This window comes from Sarcophilus harrisii, chromosome 5, assembly GCF_902635505.1.
Source record: "Sarcophilus harrisii chromosome 5, mSarHar1.11, whole genome shotgun sequence".
Taxonomy (NCBI): Eukaryota; Metazoa; Chordata; class Mammalia; order Dasyuromorphia; family Dasyuridae; genus Sarcophilus; species Sarcophilus harrisii.
Window position 1 is genome coordinate 220730517 of NC_045430.1, and position 20490 is coordinate 220751006.

Here is a 20490-nt window from a genome sequence, read left to right on the forward strand (position 1 = left end):
AAGCCTGCTTATGGACCTCTTGGCACAAATGACTGTCACCTAATCAATTATCATCCTCTAGTGTTTGTCTTCTCTGCTATGTTAATAAACATGAATGTGATTTTATATAGTTAAATTATGACCCACATTTGGACAACTGCCCATTTGCAGATGAGGTAAAATGATCAGTAGATTTCTGCTTAGTTTGGAGAATATTAACTTTTTGATCTAAAATATCAAAGCCCAAGAGATTTTCAAAGTGAGCTTGCAATAATGTAAATGTCAAATAGCGTTTGGCTTGAGATAAGACTTTTTTTTTTAAACTTTAAAGTTATATATGTGATACTCAAGATTTGGGAATTTGGATTTAATGTTTTTGAAGGGCTAAATTACTAAGAGAATTATGGTCTTCTGGGACTTGTTTATTCTGCTTATCTTATCAGAAATATTAGTGGTAATGGTTAAGCTTAACATTTTATGGATCAGAGGGTTGACCGGATAAAACTGGTTTTCCTGATGAAAAGTGATGGAGTATAATTTTAAATTTATTGTATCCAGTGAACTTTTATAAGACTACTTTTATTCAAGGCATTTGAAAGTATCTAACATTTTATGACATGCAATACAGTATGGTAAAGAAAGCTTTAGTTTAATGGTCAGAGATACTGGGTTTCAGTTTACCACATACTAGTTGTTTGACCTTGGATAAAGCACTTATTCTTTTTGTTTCTAAATAGTTTGTTTCTGCCTCATATAGTCTTTGTGAGTTTCAGATCAGATTGTCTACTTGGAAAGGTGGTAAGTGTTTTACAAATGTTAAAATGAATTAGACGTAGAGAACTTTTTAAAACGAAAGATTTTGTTTTATATATACACATATCTAAATATCTATATCTATCTATAGGAAGAGGTCATATTCCTAATGTCCTCTGCTATGGTTAAATCTGAGTATTGTGTTCAGTTTAGAGAAAATTTTATAAATAACATAGACAAGATAGAATATGCCCAGATTATATTGATCAAGATGATGAGGATGTAAGGAACTGGTATAAACTAGACATTGAGGTCCTGTCATCCCCAAAGTTTTTTTTTTTCCTCTTTGGTTTGTTTATTAGTAGGCGAACTAGAATGGGAATAAGAAATCTGGTTTCTAATCTTGGTTAAACTGCTTAATTACCTTGTGCCACAGGTTCCATCTTTGTAAAAGGATACTGACTGATCAACATTTCATCTAGCTAAAAGTACTTATTTTAAAACTATTTAGATTATGGTTCTGCTTTATTAATTTACCTTGATATATCAAGAATTCAAGATTTCAGTAGTGTTTGTACACCATGCCCTATTTTTTTTTTTAGCTGAGGCAATTGGATTTAATTGACTTGCCCAGGGTTACACAGCCAGGAAGTGTTAACATAAGTCTGAGGCTAGATTTGAACTCAGGTCCTGCTGACTTTAGGGCTAATGCTCTATTCACTATACTAACTAGCTGTCCCTATCTCCTAATCTTTATTGTTCTTCAGAGTGATAGTCATAATGTCCTGTGACTTTAAAAGATCATCTAGTGGCCAATCTTCTGGTGATGAACTTCTCTGAACTTAGCTGGACTGGTTCTTAGACAACATTTAGTCTGTCACCAAGCCAATACTAAAAGTTGGTAGGATATGCCAGAGCTTGTTTTCTGCTTCGCTGATGGAGCATCTCCATTATTTAAGGCTGAAATAATGTTTTTGAAAGAACTTAAATCAAAACTGGAATCCCCCCCCCAATTACTGAAAAGCAAAAAAGGGTCATGATTATTAATATTAGTTTATTAGGTTTATTAGGTTAATTCCATTGTAGATGCACTGGTTTTGATAATAAATAGCAAGTTCTACATATTGTCAATTTCAACAAATCAGCTATAGAAGAAACAAGAAAATTTTCTTTGTAAGCTGTGATATGTGCAATGCATTAAAAAAACTATTGTTAGAGATATTTAATGTTGCAAATAGAATACTAATGTAAATGAACCTCTTCTGTTTCTGGATAGATGGGAAGAAACCTGGATTCTATTTCTGTCTCTCCTTCTAGCTCTCTTTGTGACCTTGAGCCCATTACTTAACCTCTCTGCTAATCTGTCTATATGAAATCCTTAGAGTATCTCAACAAGTTGGTATGGAAGATAAATGAGTATATTGGCAAAGCACTGTAAAATTTAATGTGATATCCTGAAGGTCCAAAATTATTTTTATTTTCTTATTGAATATTCTTATTTTCATGCACCAGCTTCATGGAAATTTGAATTCCCTCTATATCTCCTAGTAATAAATGAAATTATATTAGCTTTTGAGAGACAAAAAAAAAAAAAAAAAAAAAATCTCCTCTAGCATTTTTGCTTTTCCTTAAACGAAACTCTTTATTAAGAAATCTTAGTCTATTATCTAAGCTGAAACATGATATTTATACAATGTTTCCATATATTCTTGAATGCGGTCCATGCTCTTTAAAAAGTCTCAATATCACAGAGTAACATATTACATTAGCTCTTGTCTCTTCCAGATATTTAAGTGGCTAGGAAAGGTTTAGCAGAGCATTTGGATGGCTTTGCACATCTTCTCCCTAAAGGCACTTCAAGTACATTAGGTTCATAGATTTGTACTTGGATTGTTTATATTGCAGTTTTTTAAAAAGCATTGGAATCGTTGACGTTGACTAACTTATGTATTAGGTTGAAGAAAAGGGTCAAGGCAGAGTCACTGGAAACATTTAAATTAAATAGTAACCTCAGGAAAAGGTTTGGCCAGGATAGAAGCTTCCAATGCTTCCCCTACCAGGAATCACAGAAGATTGGTTTTTGCTCTGGGAACCTGACTGCTAGCTAGGGCCTTTCACTGAAGCGGCAGGACTGTCTCTGGAAGACTTTTGTCAGTCAGAGACATGACTATCCTGGAGGCCAGTGGTTCTGGGTGTTGAGGAAAAAAACCCTAGTGTGGGGAAGGGATGTCCGTGGAACATAGTTAAGCATCTTTGTGCTGATCCACAGGCGAGAACTTGTTTTAAAAACATTCTCCCCTGTAGCATACAATATGTGTACACACACACACACGCACACACACACACACACACACTCAAAGACACACAGGACATTTGCTCATGAAACACTCCGGTTCTTGGAAAGGATTTAAAAGCGACAAAATAAAGAAATGTTGAAGGTCGACTTCAGCTGGGATCGGGAGGGCTGGGTTATCCGGGAGAGGGGGAAAAAAAAAAAACCTTTAGGGGAAGCGGGGGATAAGGGAATAGAGCTTCGAAAATCCTTCGGAGAGGAGAAAGGTGGACCGGGCTGGCGTGACGGCTTAAAAATGGATTGGAGTCAAGCTCCAGGATCCGTAGGAAGTTCCAGTTTGGATGGGTAACCCCTCTAGCTAGATCCCTGTCGCGTACTTCTGTCTCCTACGCGCAGATGGGCTTTTCCTTACTCCCAGCTCTGCAGAGGAGATAGAGGGCTAAAGGGGGAAAAGAAAAAAGCACCTACAATTTCTCATCCATCCCATCCACTCCCAACCACCCTCCTCCTGCCCTGAAGGGGTGTGCTGGAGGGGAGCGGGAACTCAGTTTAACCGGGGTTGAGGCAATGCACTCTTCCTCCATGGCGGGGAGTCAGTTGCTCTGCTCTCTCCCTTTCTGCATGTGAGCGAGTGTTTTGTGCCTCTCGTCCCTCCTCCTTCTCCTCCTCCTCCTTTTCCTCCTCCTCCCCCTTCATCCCCTCCTCCTCCCCCCATTCTCCATTCCCTCCCTCCTCGCCGAGCAGCAGTGGGTGCGAGCAGCTTAAGGAGCAGCCGCCGCCGCCTGGAAGGAGCGCGCAGGAGACACCGAACAGGTGGCTAGAGGCAGGGAGAGCGAGCCTCTCGGGGCTGGGGAGCGAGCGAGTGGAAGAGAGGCAGCCGCCGCCGCCGCCGCGCTGAGCATGCCAGCCTAAGGGCCGCCCGCGCCGGCAGCGTCTCCGCTCCTCTAGCGCGCTCGCCGGCTCTCCCCGCTGAGCTCGGGAAGCGCCTGTTGTGCAGCCTCCCCCACCCCCACCCAAGCTCACCCGACCCCTCCTCTCCCCCGGGCTCAGTCCCGCAGCTCGCTCTCTCTTACACACACACATACACACGCTCACACCGTGCAACTGTGTGCCACAACATTGCACTGGGCGGAGACGTTACACCGCCTCCTCCTCCTTTTCCTCCTCCTCCTCCTCCTCCCGCGGAGTTGTCGCTTTGGGGAGGGGGTTTGGGGAGGAGGGAGGGGGCCCCCAGAGACCAGAGCGGAGGGACCGCGGCGGCGGCTGCGACAGCGGCAGCATGAAAGTGACCGTGTGTTTCGGGCGGACCCGGGTGGTCGTACCGTGTGGAGATGGGAATATGAAAGTTTCCAACCTCATCGAACAAGCGGTGACTCGTTACAAGAAGGCCATCGCCAAGGTGAGGCTGAGGCGGGTGGCGGGGAAAGAGGGAGGCTCGCCGTCGGCTGGGTGTGTGAGTGGAGCCGGAGGAGATGAGGGAGAGAAAGGAAGGGGGGAGGGAAGAGGAGGAGGAAGAGGAGGAGGAGGAGGAAGAAGACGCAGGAGAGGGCGCCCGGGATCAATATGGCGCTTCCTGGAAAGGGAAAGGAGGGGGAAACCGAGGAGAGGCAGGGGAAGTGCCGGGTCCGGAGGAAGGGGATGGGGCAGTGGGAGAAAGCCGGGGGCTCGCGCTTGAGGGAGACCAGAGGAGCAGTGGAGAGAGAGCCTGGATTCGCTCCTACCTACGTGCTCCTTCCTTCTACCTCCACCACCTCTTCCCTGGCTCCCCACAGTTGCCTGACAGACTGGAAAGTTTCTAGTGCGGCTGGATTGTCCCGGCCTGGGGGCAGGGAGCGTGTGTGTTTTGTGTGTGTGTGTGTGTGTGACTGACTGCATGCGAGTATGCCCGCCTCGGAGAGGAGCCGGGCTTTGGAGAGCCTTAACCGAATATGGCTGCGGCTGCTGCTGCTGCTGCTGCTGCTGTTGCACTCTTACCATCCAGCTGGGCGTTTTTTTTTTTTTTCCCTCCTTCTTCGCTTGTGCATTTGGGGAATTGGAGGTGGGGGAAAATCTGAGAGCTTGGGTAGTTTAAGCCTGAACTTTTTGTCATCCTTGCGGTGTGTGTGGTGCTGGGGCTCCCCTTCTTTCCCAGCTGTTCAGTTTCTTTGTAGGAAGAAAGTTAAGATTACTCCTTTCCATTTACCCCACCCCCACTCCCTTTTAAAGGGCGGAGGTGGAGGGCCCACTGTGTGTCTATGATTTTTTCCTTCTGGGGTACTGATTACACATAGCCACAATAGTATATACCGCAAACCGCGGTGTGCAACATGGCTGTGTGTGTGTGTGTGTGTGTGTGTGTGCGCGCGCGCGCGCGCGCCCCTGAGTTACTGGGATTGTTGTGGAAAGATGTTTCACCTCGTGCTCATTATTTCAACTAATTTCCAGAGCTACACAAAGCCAAGTTGGTATTAAAAAAAAAAAAAAAAAAAAAAAAAAAAAAGAGGAGGAAAAGCCCTATATTAAACACTGCCACGAAAGCTTTCACTTTGATTACTCTTTCCTGGGCAATAGTTACTGCACACAGTTGAAATCCAGCCCCAGGCCTCCCACTTCTTCCAGGCCCTGGAGGCAGAGAGAATGAAATGTGGACATTTTGTGTTTTTTAGTGTTTAATTCTTGTCTATATGAAAGAATGTCATACATTTCTTTCTGGACTATAGTTCTCTTTTTGAAAAATGAATTTTTCAAAAGTATATGAATTATATTGAATTGAGAAACTTCCCCTCCTCCTTCTGGAGATGGGGGAGGGGGCGGGTTTTGGGTGTTTTGGGCCTTCTTGATTGGGTGATGGGTTAATCACAAGCAGATTGCCCCTTGAGTCACTGTCCTCTCTGTCAGAAATGATTGCTACATATATGGAGACCAGGACTTTTAGAATTGTTCTAAAGATGTTTTAGTGGACAGAGAGCCCCAAGATTGATTATGACTATCTCTTGAAGTGTTACTTTGAAAACTTAAATACTTGTTTAAAAAGATCTTCCATGAAACCTTCTCCAAATACTTTCTTGGAACCATTTCCATATGGTATCTGACTGCTTTGCTTAGGAGTTAGAGTTTCCATTTCTTTGGGTGTGTTGAGACATTGTTTCAAATAAACTAAGTTTCTTAAGAATGTATCAGGAAAGTAATTTTTGTTATATTGATTAGAATGTCTGTGTATTTGAGATGAAATTCCCACTGAATTTTACCTTGAGCATTTGAGGCTATGTCTTCTAAAACAAAGTCTTTCAATAAAGATTTTTTGTTAGAAAATTTTAATTCTAGCAATATTTCTTTATTTAGGATTTTGTTTAATTATTCCTGGTTGGTGCTTCTTTATGAATTTCAGGTGACAAAGAACAGGAAGATTTCAATCAAAGCTTAGATGCTGTAGAATTCTAGTTGAGATGAGTCAACATTTTAAAACTACTAGCCATTGTGCTAAGAACTAGGGATACAGTGAATTTCAAAAGACAAACCCTGTGCTCTAGGAGTTCACAGCCTAATAAACATACCACAGCTTAACACAAAGTGCCAACAACTATGTGCAAGCTAATCTCTACATAGGACAAAAAGGGAAACTTGAAGTTATTAACCCTTATCTTAAAAATAATTTTTATTGACATTAAATTTGTTATGAAAAAAATCCCTCAAATCACAACAGAAGCACAATAAGAACTATCTTCCCTGCTTTTTCTACAATTTATTAAAGGCTTTATTTACTCAGTAGAGATATTAGACCTTTGATTTCATTAGTATTGAGAATTAGTGAATGAAGAGTCTTTCTCTACTAATATAGGTGTGCTTTCTCAGCAACTTAGTCTTGGAGAATTGCAGAACAGTTATGCCAAACTTCTCTTTGTGTTAATTTAAAAAAAAGTATATTATCATATTGTACATTTCACTGTTTTCATAGTTGTAAAAGTTTAAGTGGGAGAGGAAATATACTGATCATTGGTAAATGTTTTGCAGCTATTTGATTCAAATGAGATTTTAATAAAATATCTGAGATCATGAGCCTTGCATCTATCTTTTAAGTTTTTTTTTTTTTAAAGTTTGGTGAAGGGGAAGGAGTGCATATGTGTAGATAAAAGCAATTTGAGCCTTTCATAGTCCAGCATTAGTTAAGGTGTTTAGATAATATTTAACACAATTTATGTTGCTTTTTGAAATTGATCTCTGACATTTAGGTTTTGTTATTAGACATGCTGTTGTCCCAAAGCTCTGAAGAATATCCATTAATGTCAGTCTTTTATTAGAAATCAAATAGTGTTGGGATTGTGCAAATGTTTACTTTACAAAGCAAAGCTACTAATGAAAAGAACTTTTTGCCCTGAATCTCATATTGCATTTTTTTTGTAGATAGATAGGAATTAGAATTAATAAAGCTTTAACCTTCAGAATTAATAGCCTTCAGAATGTGAAACAATTTTTAAAAGTTGAAGGTATGAGAGATTACTTTAAAACATGCATTTTAAAAAAGATTCATTAAAGTGCTTAAATTTAATGAATGGTCAATGTTTTCTTTTTATGGCACATCTTTGTGATTAGTAAGAAAATATGGGTATTTTTTGTTATAATCATCATTATTCTTTGTAACAGCTGTTTTGTGGAATATACTAGTCAGGTGAATTGTAATTTGTTTTGCAGTATGTAAAGTATAGGCTTTGCCATGTAAAATTCTGATTAGAGACTATTTCAGGAGCCTAATTCCCATAAGTCTTCTAAGTTTCTTTAAAATCTTATTTAACAGGTAAGAGGTTTTAATGCTTATTTACTTATCTCCCATCCTCCCCTTCTTTATTTTTTCCCTAAAAATATGTCAGACAAAGATATTCCTATTTTCCTTCTATCTTTATGTATTGTCCTTCATGTTGTAGTTGAGTTATCTGTACGAAATTAGGTTTATCCCTACATAGTTACTGAATATCTGGATTTGCAGGAAGTGACTTTAATGTTTCTAGGATCACATGTGAAAAATTTTCCCATCTGTTTTGGAATACTGTGTGAACTTTCATAACTTAAAACAAAAATTCCAAATATGTAAGATTTCTTAAACTTAAAACAATCTTATAAAAGAATTAGAACAAAAATTATAAAGCATTTTGGCAGGGAAAAAAATCATGGTTCTCAGTGATTGCCTTAATTCCTGATGAAACTATTTCAGCTTTTAAGTACTGACTGTAGTTCAAATATAATCAATCAGTCTATAAGTGTTTATTAAGTACCTACTGGCATTGTCCTAAGAATTGGGAATACAAAGACAAAAGTGAAATGATCTCTTCCATAAAGGAGGGGAATTCAAATCCTTACACTACTACTCATTAGCCTTTGAGCAAATCAGCTTCTCTATGGACATTAAACTAGATTGCCTCTGAACTTTTTTCTAGGTCTGTGACCCAAGAAATCATTGGTGCCTGAATAAGAGCTTGTATACTTGAATAATTCAATGAAATTCAGTTAGTCTTTATGCTTCTTCCCTTATTGAAGATTAGTCTTTATGTTTCTTCCCTTGATGAAGATTGCAACTCCATCTCTAAGAGATGTGGTGATCAGAATCTCTAAATTGGGCTTTTACACACTTTGTGTGTGTATGCTTGTACTCCATGGAAACTCTTCTGAAGCCTATGGAGTCTTATTTAGAATTCATGTCTTTAAATATATAAAATAAAATACATTGGATATTAAAGGAAACCAATCCTATTTCAACATGCTTATCAGACTATGATCATATTATGTTATTTAACCTGGCTTGTACTCAAAGGCTTTCTAGCTTGAGAGGACCTGTTAGTCTTTGCATTCTGCTCCCACATTCCTAGAGAATCTAAGATCATTTCTATGGCAGGATAAAGTATTAGAGTGGTACTTAAATGGAAGATGGATATTCAGTTGTATCCAGCCATTTCTTGCCCTAGCAGAAATGCTGTGGAAACATGAAAAATATTTTGGTTGTTTGTTTTCTTCTGTTTGCTTTCATCAACAAATATGTTGCATCCCTTCTATGTAAAGGCCACTGGGCATATATGTGAAGAAGAGGTGTTTCTTGCCCTTCAGATGAATGTCAGGAGACCAAATGCATGGATATATTTTTAAGTGCCTGTATTACTGGATTGATCTTTATTTCATGCACTGGGTTTCATTATTATTAAAGTAAGCAAACATTTAGAGAATATTGAGTATATGAGAAATACTGTATTCGATCCTAAGGGTACAAAGAGTAATAAAGTAATCTTTCCTCTTAAATATCTACTTGGTGAGAGTGGATGGGTAGGACACATTTAAAAAGAGAAGAAACAATACAAGGGAACATATGCTCAATGTCAAATAAATTACACATAATTAAACATTGTAAGTTTTAGAGAAGGATTGGAGTGGTGAGAAATAGCTTCAAAGAGATGGAAGGTCTTACTATGGTCCTTCAAGGAGTCTAGATGTTGTGCAGAATCACAAGAAAAGGACATTCTAGTTAGCCATAGCCATGGTCCTAAAGATGAGGATTTGGTCACAGTAAGTACCAGTGAGAACAGAGGAAAGTGGAGTTCAGATTATGGAGAATCTTGAATCACATGGAAAGGAGTTTGAATTTTCTGTAGGAGCCATTGCAAGTTTTTGATTAGGGAAATGACTAATATAAAAAAAATTGCTAGGAAGATTTATTTTTCATCTGTGGTAGATTTATTAGAGAGGAAAGACACAGGAGAGATAGATACTAAATTGGTGTTAGCCAGTATAGACCAAAGGTGAAGAGGAATGATAGTGGGAAAGAATAGAAGACAAAGATTTGAGCAACAGTATGAAGAATGGGGAGGACTTAATGACTTAGTTGATGTGGCTAAGGGAATATTCAGGGATGACTCACAATTGGCCATGATTTGGGGGGGAGGTAGGTATAGTCAATGAGTCACCACTGCAGCCATTCTTTCAAACACCGATCTACCCATATCTTTAAGGGAACCCCTATTAGAAGATCCATTAACTAGGAAGTGATTAGTTAAGAGGTGAATCAGTGCATATTTACTTACTACTTGCTGAGGAGCAAAGGGGGAATCTGATTTAGCTATTTGAGGGGAAAGGAAAAGGAAGGGGGAAATGGATGAAGGGAGTCTCTTCAATCTAATCTCTTTTCTGATGGTTATTCCAATAGGGAAGGGAAAATAATAGTAGTCTGTCAAGTCAAGAATTTTTTTTTAAAAAAACATGCATTTTTTAGCATCTCACATAATAGCAAAGATGTGACTATGTATAAATCTATGGTGCAGATTCTTTTGGCTTATAAGATGCATTTCCTCATTCAGCTAATTTGCTGAATTTTTGTTTTTGGTTCTCTGCAGATTTGGTTTTATAGCTAATGGTAGATATTTATAAAACCTTAATATTGCACTTCTCTCTGAGAACTATGTAAGTCTGTGGTTATTATAAAGAGATTTGTGGTTTAAGGTGTAAATTATGGAATAAGATGAACTCCATCTTGCCTGTGTATTATTTCCCCCAGAAGGAAGTATATGGTGAGAGATATCTTCAAGGACCTTCAAAGGAAATGAATAGCTGCCAAGAATGTGTGCGAAGAAATAAATTGAAAATGAGATGATGAGGACAGAGTGATAGAGTATTAATATAGCAAAGTCATCATTCTTGTTTGCATTGACCATTTTGTGTATTATTGACAAAAACATTTTAACCTCAGGCCAACTTCTCCATATGTTCAGGTGTTTAGTCAGATTCTCTTCATTATGTACAATTAAGCAATGAAAAATAATTTTAACGTTATCCTAAGCCACAGATTCATGGGAAAGTAAATTTATTGGAGAAAAACATACAAAGGTCACTTATGTTTTTTTAAAAAAATTGCTTACCCATCTGATTAGAATTGTCTCATTGTTCCTGTTTGTCATTGAAAATAGTTTACAGGAGCAGGTAGGTGGTGAAATGGATAGAGCACCAGCCCTGAAATCAGGAGGATCTGAGCTCAAATTTGACCTCAGACACATAATACTTCCTAGTTGTGTGATCCTGGGCAAATCACTCAACCCCAGTTGCCTCAGGAAAAAAAATAATAAAAAGGCAAAAAAAAAAAAATAGTGTACGTTATGCAAGAATTTATTGAGAAGTTGTGTTAAAGCTGAATAAAACAGTAAAAAAGCCTTTTTACCTTATATAGTAAATATACAGCAAGACAACAATTTAGTAAGTTATTTTTGGAAAGAGAGGTAGTATACACATTATTTTCTCCCTCAAGATATGGAAAGAAACATACATGGTGGCTAATGTTACTGTTTGTTATTTAAATCCTGAGTTCAAATTATGCCTCAGATACTAATTACTGTGTAACCCTGGGCAAGTCAGATTGGGAGGAGAGAAGAGTGTTAGGAAATTTAGGAGAGTTGAGGAGAAAAGGTATCAGCTGCAGAGAAGTCAAGAAGGATGATGATTGAATAAAGGTTATCCATCTAGATTGACACTGAAAAGATCATTAGAATCTTGGAGAGAACAGTTTAAGTTGAGGTTGGAGTGATTAGATTGGAAACCAGATTGCAGAGGCTTTACAAAAGTAAAAGGATAGGATAGGCTCTCATTATAGATGCTTTTCTTAAGGTGTTCAGCAGTTAAAGGGGAGAAGAGATATAAGATGGTAGGTAATGGTTATGTTCGGATTAACGAAGAGTTTTTTTTTTTTTTTTTTTTTTTTTTAAAGGAGGGATTAGACAGGTACTTTTAGCCAGTAGGGAAGCAGTTAGTATTAAAGATTGGTGAGAATGGAAATAATTTAAGACTGAGATGGAATTGATTCAAAGGTACTTATATATAAGGAGTTTTTATTAGGTTTAAAGAAGATTATATATACACATATATCTGGTGTGTGTGTGACTGTGAGTATGAGTATGTGTATGTTTGGCTATATGTGCCACTTCACAAACCTTCAAGCACTTAAGAATGTTAGGTGCTACAACGACTTTACTTAATGTTATACCTTTTTATGAATCTTTGTGTTTGAAATTATTATATTCACCAAAATTGTAATGGTTTCTCTTTCTTAGATAGATTACTTATGTTTTTTGTTTGTTTTAAAAGAATAGTTACAGGCTAACATGCAAATTATATTTTTTCTTAACTGGCTTCTAATTGTGATAATTTCTACAATGTGAATTAATGTATGGACTCCATGTAGAAAGCTAATAAACTTATCGAAAATTTGAGAAAATAGATTAATTTTTTGGGGGAAAATTTATTTCAAAGAGAACCCTGAAAATTTTAATAGGAGAAAAGAATTGTCTATTCTGTCAATTATTGCCTTGGTCTTTAAAAAAAACCTTCAAAAGAGAAATTGGTAAACATGCATATACATTGGTTTATAAACAGGAGAAATGTATGTATTTTTAGAAAAAATTTTTAGAATAATTTTGGGCCACTTATGTATTTGGAATAAACAGGAAAAATGTATGTATTTTTAGCATTTTTAGAAAAAATTTTAGAATAATTTTGGGCCACTTATGTATTTGGAATAGTCACATAAGGAGTTTACATTACTACCAGGTTGGCCTAACCTAGAGCTTTTTGGATAAAGGGGATGGGGGGGGACTCAAGCTATATACAATTGATATTTAAAATAATGGGGAAAGGGTCATACCAGGTCCAGATTAAATCACGTCCCCAGGGCAGTAAGGGAAGATAGCCTATAAAGTGTTAATGCTTACCCATGATCAATTTTTATTCCTTAATTCTGCCAATTGGGAATCTTGTATATGTTCCAGAATTAAATAAAAATATTATTGAAAACCAAGTCTTCTGAAGTGCCTTATATTTGTACAATTGTTATTCTTCCTTTCCATTTAGAAGCATAACTCTGCCCGTGCTTAAGGACCTATAGTGTCCTGGCCTCTGCTTGAAGTATCAACCAGGGTTCATATATCAGCCCTACTGTCAATAATGTATTAGTTTTGTTCTTTCTAATCTGCTTTGGAACCCTTTCAGGATTTTTGCTGTGACTCTTAAACTCATGTGCTAATTTAAATACATCTGGCCATCCCATTTTTTTTTTTTTAATTCTCGTTTTGTTTGTGAATTGTTTAACAAAAATTGGGAACTAGAAGATAAAAGTCAAGTGAGATAATATTATCTGTGAACAAAAGTGCAAAACTTTTGGTTATTTTGTTACTTTGAAATTTATACAACTCAACAGACCTTTCTTTAAAGAATATTACTGACAAGGAAGTGGAGGCTTCAAGTATGGGAGTAGGGGGCCAGAAGAAAATGCATTCAGTTTTTCTGGTATATGACCAGGAGTGGAATCGCTGGTTCAAATGGTATAAACATTTTTAGTTATTTTATTTGCATAGTTTTTGTTTAGAATTAGTTTCCAAAATAAGTGTATTGACTCACAATTCCAACAACATTTCACTAGTATGTTCATCTTTGCTATATCTCTTCCAACATAAATTTTTCATACCTTTTGTCATCTTTGATAATTCATTTCCTAAGTCTGAGGTGAGCATTCTTTTTTTTTTTATTTAATAGCCTTTTATTTACAGGATATATACATGGGTAACTTTATAACATTAACAATTGCCAAACCTCTTGTTCCAATTTTTCACCTCTTACCCCCCCCCCCTCCCTAAATGGCAGGATGACCAGTAGATGTTAAATATATTAAAATATAACTTAGATACACAATAAGTATACATGACCAAAACATTATTTTGCTGTACAAAAGAATCAGACTCTGAATTATTGTACAATTAGCTTGTGAAGGAAATCAAAAAATGCAGGTGTGCATAAATATAGGGATTGGGAATTCAATGTAATGGTTTTAGTCATCTCCCAGAGTTCTTTTCTGGGTATAGCTAGTTCAGTTCATTACTGCTCCATTAGAAATGATTTGGTTGATCTTGTTGCTGAGGATGGCCTGATCCATCAGAACTGGTCATCATCTAGTATTGTTGTTGAAGTATATAATGATCTCCTGGTCCTGCGCATTTCACTCAGCATCAGTTCGTGTAAGTCTCTCCAGGCCTTTCTGAAATCATCCTGTTGGTCATTTCTTACAGGACAGTAATATTCCATAATTTTCATATACCACAATTTATTCAGCCATTCTCCAACTGATGGACATCCATTCAGTTTCCAGTTTCTAGACACTACAAAAAGGGCTGCCACAAACATTCGTGCACATACAGGTCCCTTTCCCTTCTTTATAATCTCTTTGGGATATAAGCCCAGTAGTAACACTGCTGGATCAAAGGGTATGCACAGTTTGATAACTTTTTGAGCATAGTTCCAAACTACTCTCCAAAATGGCTGGATTCGTTCACAACTCCACCAACAATGAATCGATGTCCCAGTTTTCCCACATCCCCTCCAACAATCATCATTATTTTTTCCTGTCATCTTAGCCAATCTGACAGGTGTGTAGTGGTATCTTAGAGTTGTCTTAATTTGCATTTCTCTGATTAATAATGACTTGGAGCATCTTTTCATATGACTAGAAATAGTTTCAATTTCTTCATCTGAGAATTGTCTGTTCATATCCTTTGACCATTTTTCAATTGGAGAATGGCTTGATTTTTTATAAATTAGAGTTAATTCTCTATATATTTTGGAAATGAGGCCTTTATCAGAACCTTTGACTGTAAAAATATTTTCCCAGTTTATTGCTTCCCTTCTAATCTTGTCTGCATTAGTTTTGTTTGTACAAAAACTTTTCAGTTTGGTATAATCGAAATTTTCTATTTTGTGATCAGTAATGATCTCTAGTTCTGCTTTGGTCATAAAGACCTTCCCCTGAGGTGAGCATTCTTTCCTATCACTAGTTCTGGGCAATGGCTTTTGCTTTTATATGTTGTCTATAGATCTTGGATACCAAATCTGAGAAATTTGATATAAAGAGTTCTTTTCCTATTTGATAGAATTATTTGATACAATTACATTCAACCATTTTTCAAAACATAGATTTTATTTATATAGATGCTTTTCAATTTCATAAAATTAAAATGATCTCCTTGATCTTTTTCCATTACCTCTCTCCCTTTTTGGTAGAGAATATAATGCCCATTCACAGCTGGGAAAGGGTCCTACTTGAGTCAGAAGGATGGTGGCTCTGCTGGAAGAGTAGATTTGTTTTAAATCCCAACTCCGACATTTATTGACTCTATTGCATAGACTAAGCTATGTAACCTTCCTTTGTTTCTTAAAAAGAATGGGGATAATACTCATTATAATTGACAACATATTAATAAATATTTTATAACTATAAGGCACTTTGTGAACTTGTTATTGCTATTATTAATACTTGCAAATTTATTTAAGCTGTACTTTGAGGTTTACAAAGTTCTTAAATAAATATTACTTAATTCTATTCTTACAACAACCCTGGGAGGTAGCTATTGTTTTCCTTATTTTATAGATGAGGGACCTGAGATACCAAAAGATTAAGTGATTTTCCTAAGGTCAAAAAGCAAGTACTTTTTTGAAACTGAATTTTTAAAAAAATATATTTAAATATAAATTAGATACACAATGAGTATACATGACCAAACTGTTATTTTGCTGTACAAAAAGAATCAGACTCTGAAATATTGTACAATTAGCTTGTGAAGGAAATCAAAAATGCAGGTGGGCATAAATATGGGGACTGGGAATTCAATGTAATGGTTTTTAGTCATCTCCCAGAGTTCTTTGGGTGTAGCTGGTTCAGTTCATTACTGCTCCATTGGAAATGATTTTGTTGATCTCGTTGCTGAGGATGGCCAGGTCCATCAGAACTGGTCATCATATAGTATTGTTGTTGAAGTATATAATGATCTCTTGGTCCTGCTCATTTCACTCAGCATCAGTTCGTGTAAGTCTCTCCAGGCCTTTCTGAAATCATCCTGTTGGGCATTTCTTACAGAATAATAATATTCCATAATATTCATATACCACAATTTATTCAGCCATTCTCCAGCTGATGGGCATCCACTCAGTTTCCAGTTTCTAGCCACTACAAAGAGGGCTGCCACAAACATTCGTGCACATACAGGTCCCTTTCCCTTCTTTATGATCTCTTTGGGATATAAGCCCAGTAGTGACACTGCTGGATCAAAGGGTATGCACAGTTTGATAACTTTTTGAGCATAGTTCCAAACTACTCTCCAAAATGGTTGGATTCGTTCACAACTCCACCAACAATGCATCAATGTCCCAGTTTTCCCGCATCCCCTCCAACAATCATCATTATTTTTTCCTGTCATCTTAGCCAATCTGACAGGTGTGTAGTGGTATCTTAGAGTTGTCTTAATTTGCATTTCTCTGATTAATAATGACTTGGAGCATCTTTTCATATGACTAGAAATAGTTTCAATTTCTTCATCTGAGAATTGTCTATTCATATCCTTTGACCATTTTTCAATTGGAGAATGGCTTGATTTTTTATAAATGAGTTAATTCTCTATATATTTTGGAAATGAGGCCTTTATCAGAACCTTTTGACTGTAAAAATATTGAAACTGAATTTGAACTCAGTATTTGTGATACCACCTAGATGTATATAAAGCTAGATACCTGGGAGTGAAGTTTATGAAGAAAGCTTAACACTATCATTTGAATTTTTCTTTTTTCTTTTTGGTCTGGACTCCTGATTTTCTTTGTAAGAAATTCTTTATGCATATAGGGCAGCATCTGCTTTGCATTTTATACTGAAATACTGATTTGGAGGCACTAAGGTTAAATGACTTGTTCAGAGCCCCTCATTCAGTAATGTCAAAGTTGACTCTGAACTCAGATCAGCCTGACTAACCATCTAGCCAGGCTGCCTCTCCTTTAAAAACAACAACAACAACAACAACAACATTTTAATAAAAAAATATTATAGCTTTTTATTTACAAAACATATGCATGGATAATTTTTCAACACTAACCCTTACAAAATCTTCTGTCCCAAATTTTCCTTTTCCCCCAACTTCTCCCCCAGATGACTAGAAGTTCAATACATGTTAAATATGTTAAAATATATGTTAAATCCAATATATGTATTATGTGATCTTAAAAAAAAAAAGTCATTGTTTTTTTAATACCCTGGAAGATTTAAGAAGGCATTTCAAAAACAACTGTCAACCTAGATAACACAGTGGCTAAAATTTCAAGGAAATCCAAATAGGTCATCCTGACTTAATCTTGCCTGATTATTTTTATTCCAATTATTAGAATAAAAGAATGGAAGTATAGTAGAAGTTTTAATAAGTTTTAAACCACTATTAATGCCATTTTCAAGAGTTAAAAATAGCTGAGTTGCTTAGAGAATGGTTATATTATTGAGAAATGTTTGGTAGAAGTAATAGTGAATATGATAACAATAGTGAATAATATTGAATTCTAGCTGTTTCATTGAAATATTGAACATTGTACTGGTACTTTTAAGTTTACATTGTGTGTCTGTGTGTGTGTGTGTATATTCATGTATGTATGGGTGAGTGAGTGAATTGGGTTTCTTCAATAGCACACAGTAATGCACTTGTTTTTGGTGCAAAGAATTGTGTATCTTCCTATGATGGATACAAACACCTTTTGTTAGGAGGACGGTGGGAGTTAAATATGTCTGAGATTTATTGTTAAATTCAAATATTGGCTTTTATTCAGAGGCAATAAGTAAGAGGAGAATATTAAATTCATGTTTCAGGAATCAGTGTATATAGTTATTTTGTTAATGGTTGGTATGTTTCATCTTTTTTTTTGGGGGGGTTTCTGCTTTAATATTTTCAGTTCCCACTTTTTTGGGGAACTCATTTCTAATATATTTGAATTAAAAAAAATCAACATTCCTTTTCCTCAATCAATATATGAGTTGTAGCTCACCATGGTATTTGTATTTCTCCTCTACTCCAAGTAGAATTTTTCTCTTGCTAGAATCAGAAGCACCTGCAGATGAGAAGGTGGAATGTCTAGAATATTGGTTCCTGATGTATTCTTGCACAGGATATGAATCATCAGAAAATCCATTAAAGCTGGTTATTGGTTTTGGTACCTTTCTTTCATTATAGGTCTGGAAAAATGCTTCTCGGACAAAAGAGGTAGATATGAAGGAATGTATATAGGCTTTTTATTGGATTGGTTAATATTTAAACAGTATGTCCAAAAGGGGACTGATATTTCAGTATTTGGTTTAAAGAATGTTGAATGATTAACTTAAGTTTAATTAGGAAAATACACCTAAGTTACTCTGGGATGAGTTCTAAAAAAATAACTGGACAGTTAAAGATTTGCATGATTATAAATATGCAATTCAATGCCCTTACAATGGTGGCTGTATTTCATCTTTGCAGCTTGGTGAGCTTGCCTTGGCATACACCTCTGTTTCCAGCTTCAGGTTTTTAACAATGCAGTCAGGCAGTCACCACAAAGATTCTTCTTAGCAAGGGTCACAGATGTTGAAAACTCCCAGTAAGAGTTAATCTTTTGGAATTATTCTTTCATTTGGGTGCTATCATATATTTTGTTGAATTAGTGGAATTACATTTAGCATGGAAATGGATCTTTTTCTCTTATTTAAATGTTGTGTCATTATAAAGTTAGTATTTATGAAATAGGTCATATTATTTTTAAAATATTTGGCAATCTCCACCACTTACAATTCAAAATTTTTCTTTAGCATTTGGAGTTTCTTTCTCCATAAAATGAGAATGGGACAAGAGGGCCCTGTATGTTAAATAAAATATGATAGTTCCACAGACAGTGATTGTGAGATTAAATAAGCATAGAAACACTGACAAACACTTCATTTTGGTACTTTTGCTATTTTCCTTCCTGTTTTATCCATCGATGTTCTTGGGATCTGACTTAATAAGATTTCATGCTTTCTTTGTATGGTCCTTTCCCCCTCTATTCCTTCAGTTAGGAAATACCAGTAGCAAAAATGTTGGTCCTAATCCAGGGCTTCTTAAACTTTTTCCCTCTGAAGTCTATTGGAATTGTCTATCCCCTTTTATTTGAGAAATTTTTACATGACTTCGGGGTATATAAGTATATAAAATAGGTATGCAAATCAAGCATTTACTGATAATAAATTATAAAGAAATTTATTTTAAAACAATTCTTTGGTATACATATAATTTTACCATTTATTAAAAATGAAAGCAAATTTGTTTACCAACAAGATAGATGTGTTTATTTTTACATAAAGAATTAAATCTTGATGGAATATTTGATACCATTTATTGTTATCAAATTTTTCGTGATCCCTTACATTCTGGTTTAGATCCACAAAGACTCTTTGCCCTAATTAACTAGTGCTGCTCTTAGTTGCTGTCTGTTTTTGACAATGAAATTAAGCTTGTTATTTGAGGTAATAATTCCAGGGTGTGTTTCAGTCTTTCTGTAGTGACTTTTTTATCAGTTAAACAATAAATGATGATAATTAATGACAATATCCTTGCTTTTATTGTTTTTTCTCTTTAAGGGTTGAGCTTGTTGAAATAAGTGAACATTATTAAAGTTCGTGAAATATATTGTTGCATCTTTATTTTTTAACCTAACTTGGTATTGATTCTAACCTTGGACTAAATAGTTGATGATATGAACACACCCAAAGAACATATTTGAAATGGGTGCTCATGCCAGTAATCAATTGTTTCCTCCCTCTTGAGGTATAATCAGCTACATTTTCTGTGTAAGGCTGTTTAGTGTTGGCCATGCCCAGTACTTTCCAAGTCTTTTAAATGTAGTTTGAGGGTAACAGATGCAAGCTCTTTTGGATAACCAAGATCTTGATTGTTATTTTATCGATCCCTGAACCATTTAAAAAATATTTTCATTGTGTTTTAATGCCTTTCCCTTTATTTTGAAGACACAAGAGTATATAAATATCTGTGGAGTTGGCTTGGTGGATCTAGTGCTTAGTTTTTAGAATTTTGCTACTTTATTCTTTTAATAGATGTTGGCTCACTTTTTGCTTATGCTTATCATGGATAACACAGGTAGAAATGACCAAGCATTAATAAAATGTGCATAGGATTAAAAATACTCTGCCAGTTCCTTTAACAGCATACAAGAAGTGACATAAAACTGTTATTAGGGAAGAACATGAACATTAAAAAAAAGCATGTTCAATGGGCTTATATTGAAGGTGGCATTGGAGGAAGACCCGAGTTAGAAACCAGCCTCTGTCTTTGATTGCCTGTATTTGTTACTTTGGCACAGATATTTAGTCTCATCTGAGCTTTACTTTCCTTATTTGTAAAGTATAGTTAATATAGTACTTCACAGGTTTTTTGGTGACGATCAATTGGGATAATAAAGTGTTTTGCAAACCATAAATTGTTAATCTAAATATCAGCTATTATTATTGCTATAACAACAGTTGGAAAGGTTGAGTGCTAGAGATTTTAAAAGGACCTAAAAGGAAGATGTCTAGTATAATGGCTAGTACATTTGTGGAGGATTTTGGGGAGGACATGGACAAGAATTGTATCTGATGAGAATAT

At 36.2% G+C, this 20490-nt stretch overlaps 1 protein-coding gene across 11 annotated transcripts in view; it reads left to right on the plus strand.

The window, feature by feature from the left end:
* Positions 1–3731: 3731 nt before the first annotated feature.
* Positions 3732–20490, plus strand: part of PARD3 (par-3 family cell polarity regulator) — a 670322-nt gene continuing 653563 nt past the window's right edge. For 9 of the 11 annotated variants that reach the window (XM_031939686.1, XM_031939702.1, XM_031939690.1 and 6 more), the window contains exon 1: positions 3732–4424. In XM_031939686.1, coding sequence (XP_031795546.1) covers positions 4305–4424 — 120 coding nt within the window. In that variant the 5' untranslated portion in view covers positions 3732–4304. The remainder of the gene's footprint in view (positions 4425–20490) is intronic. The other 2 variants (XM_031939701.1, XM_031939706.1) reach the window with 1 other exon arrangement.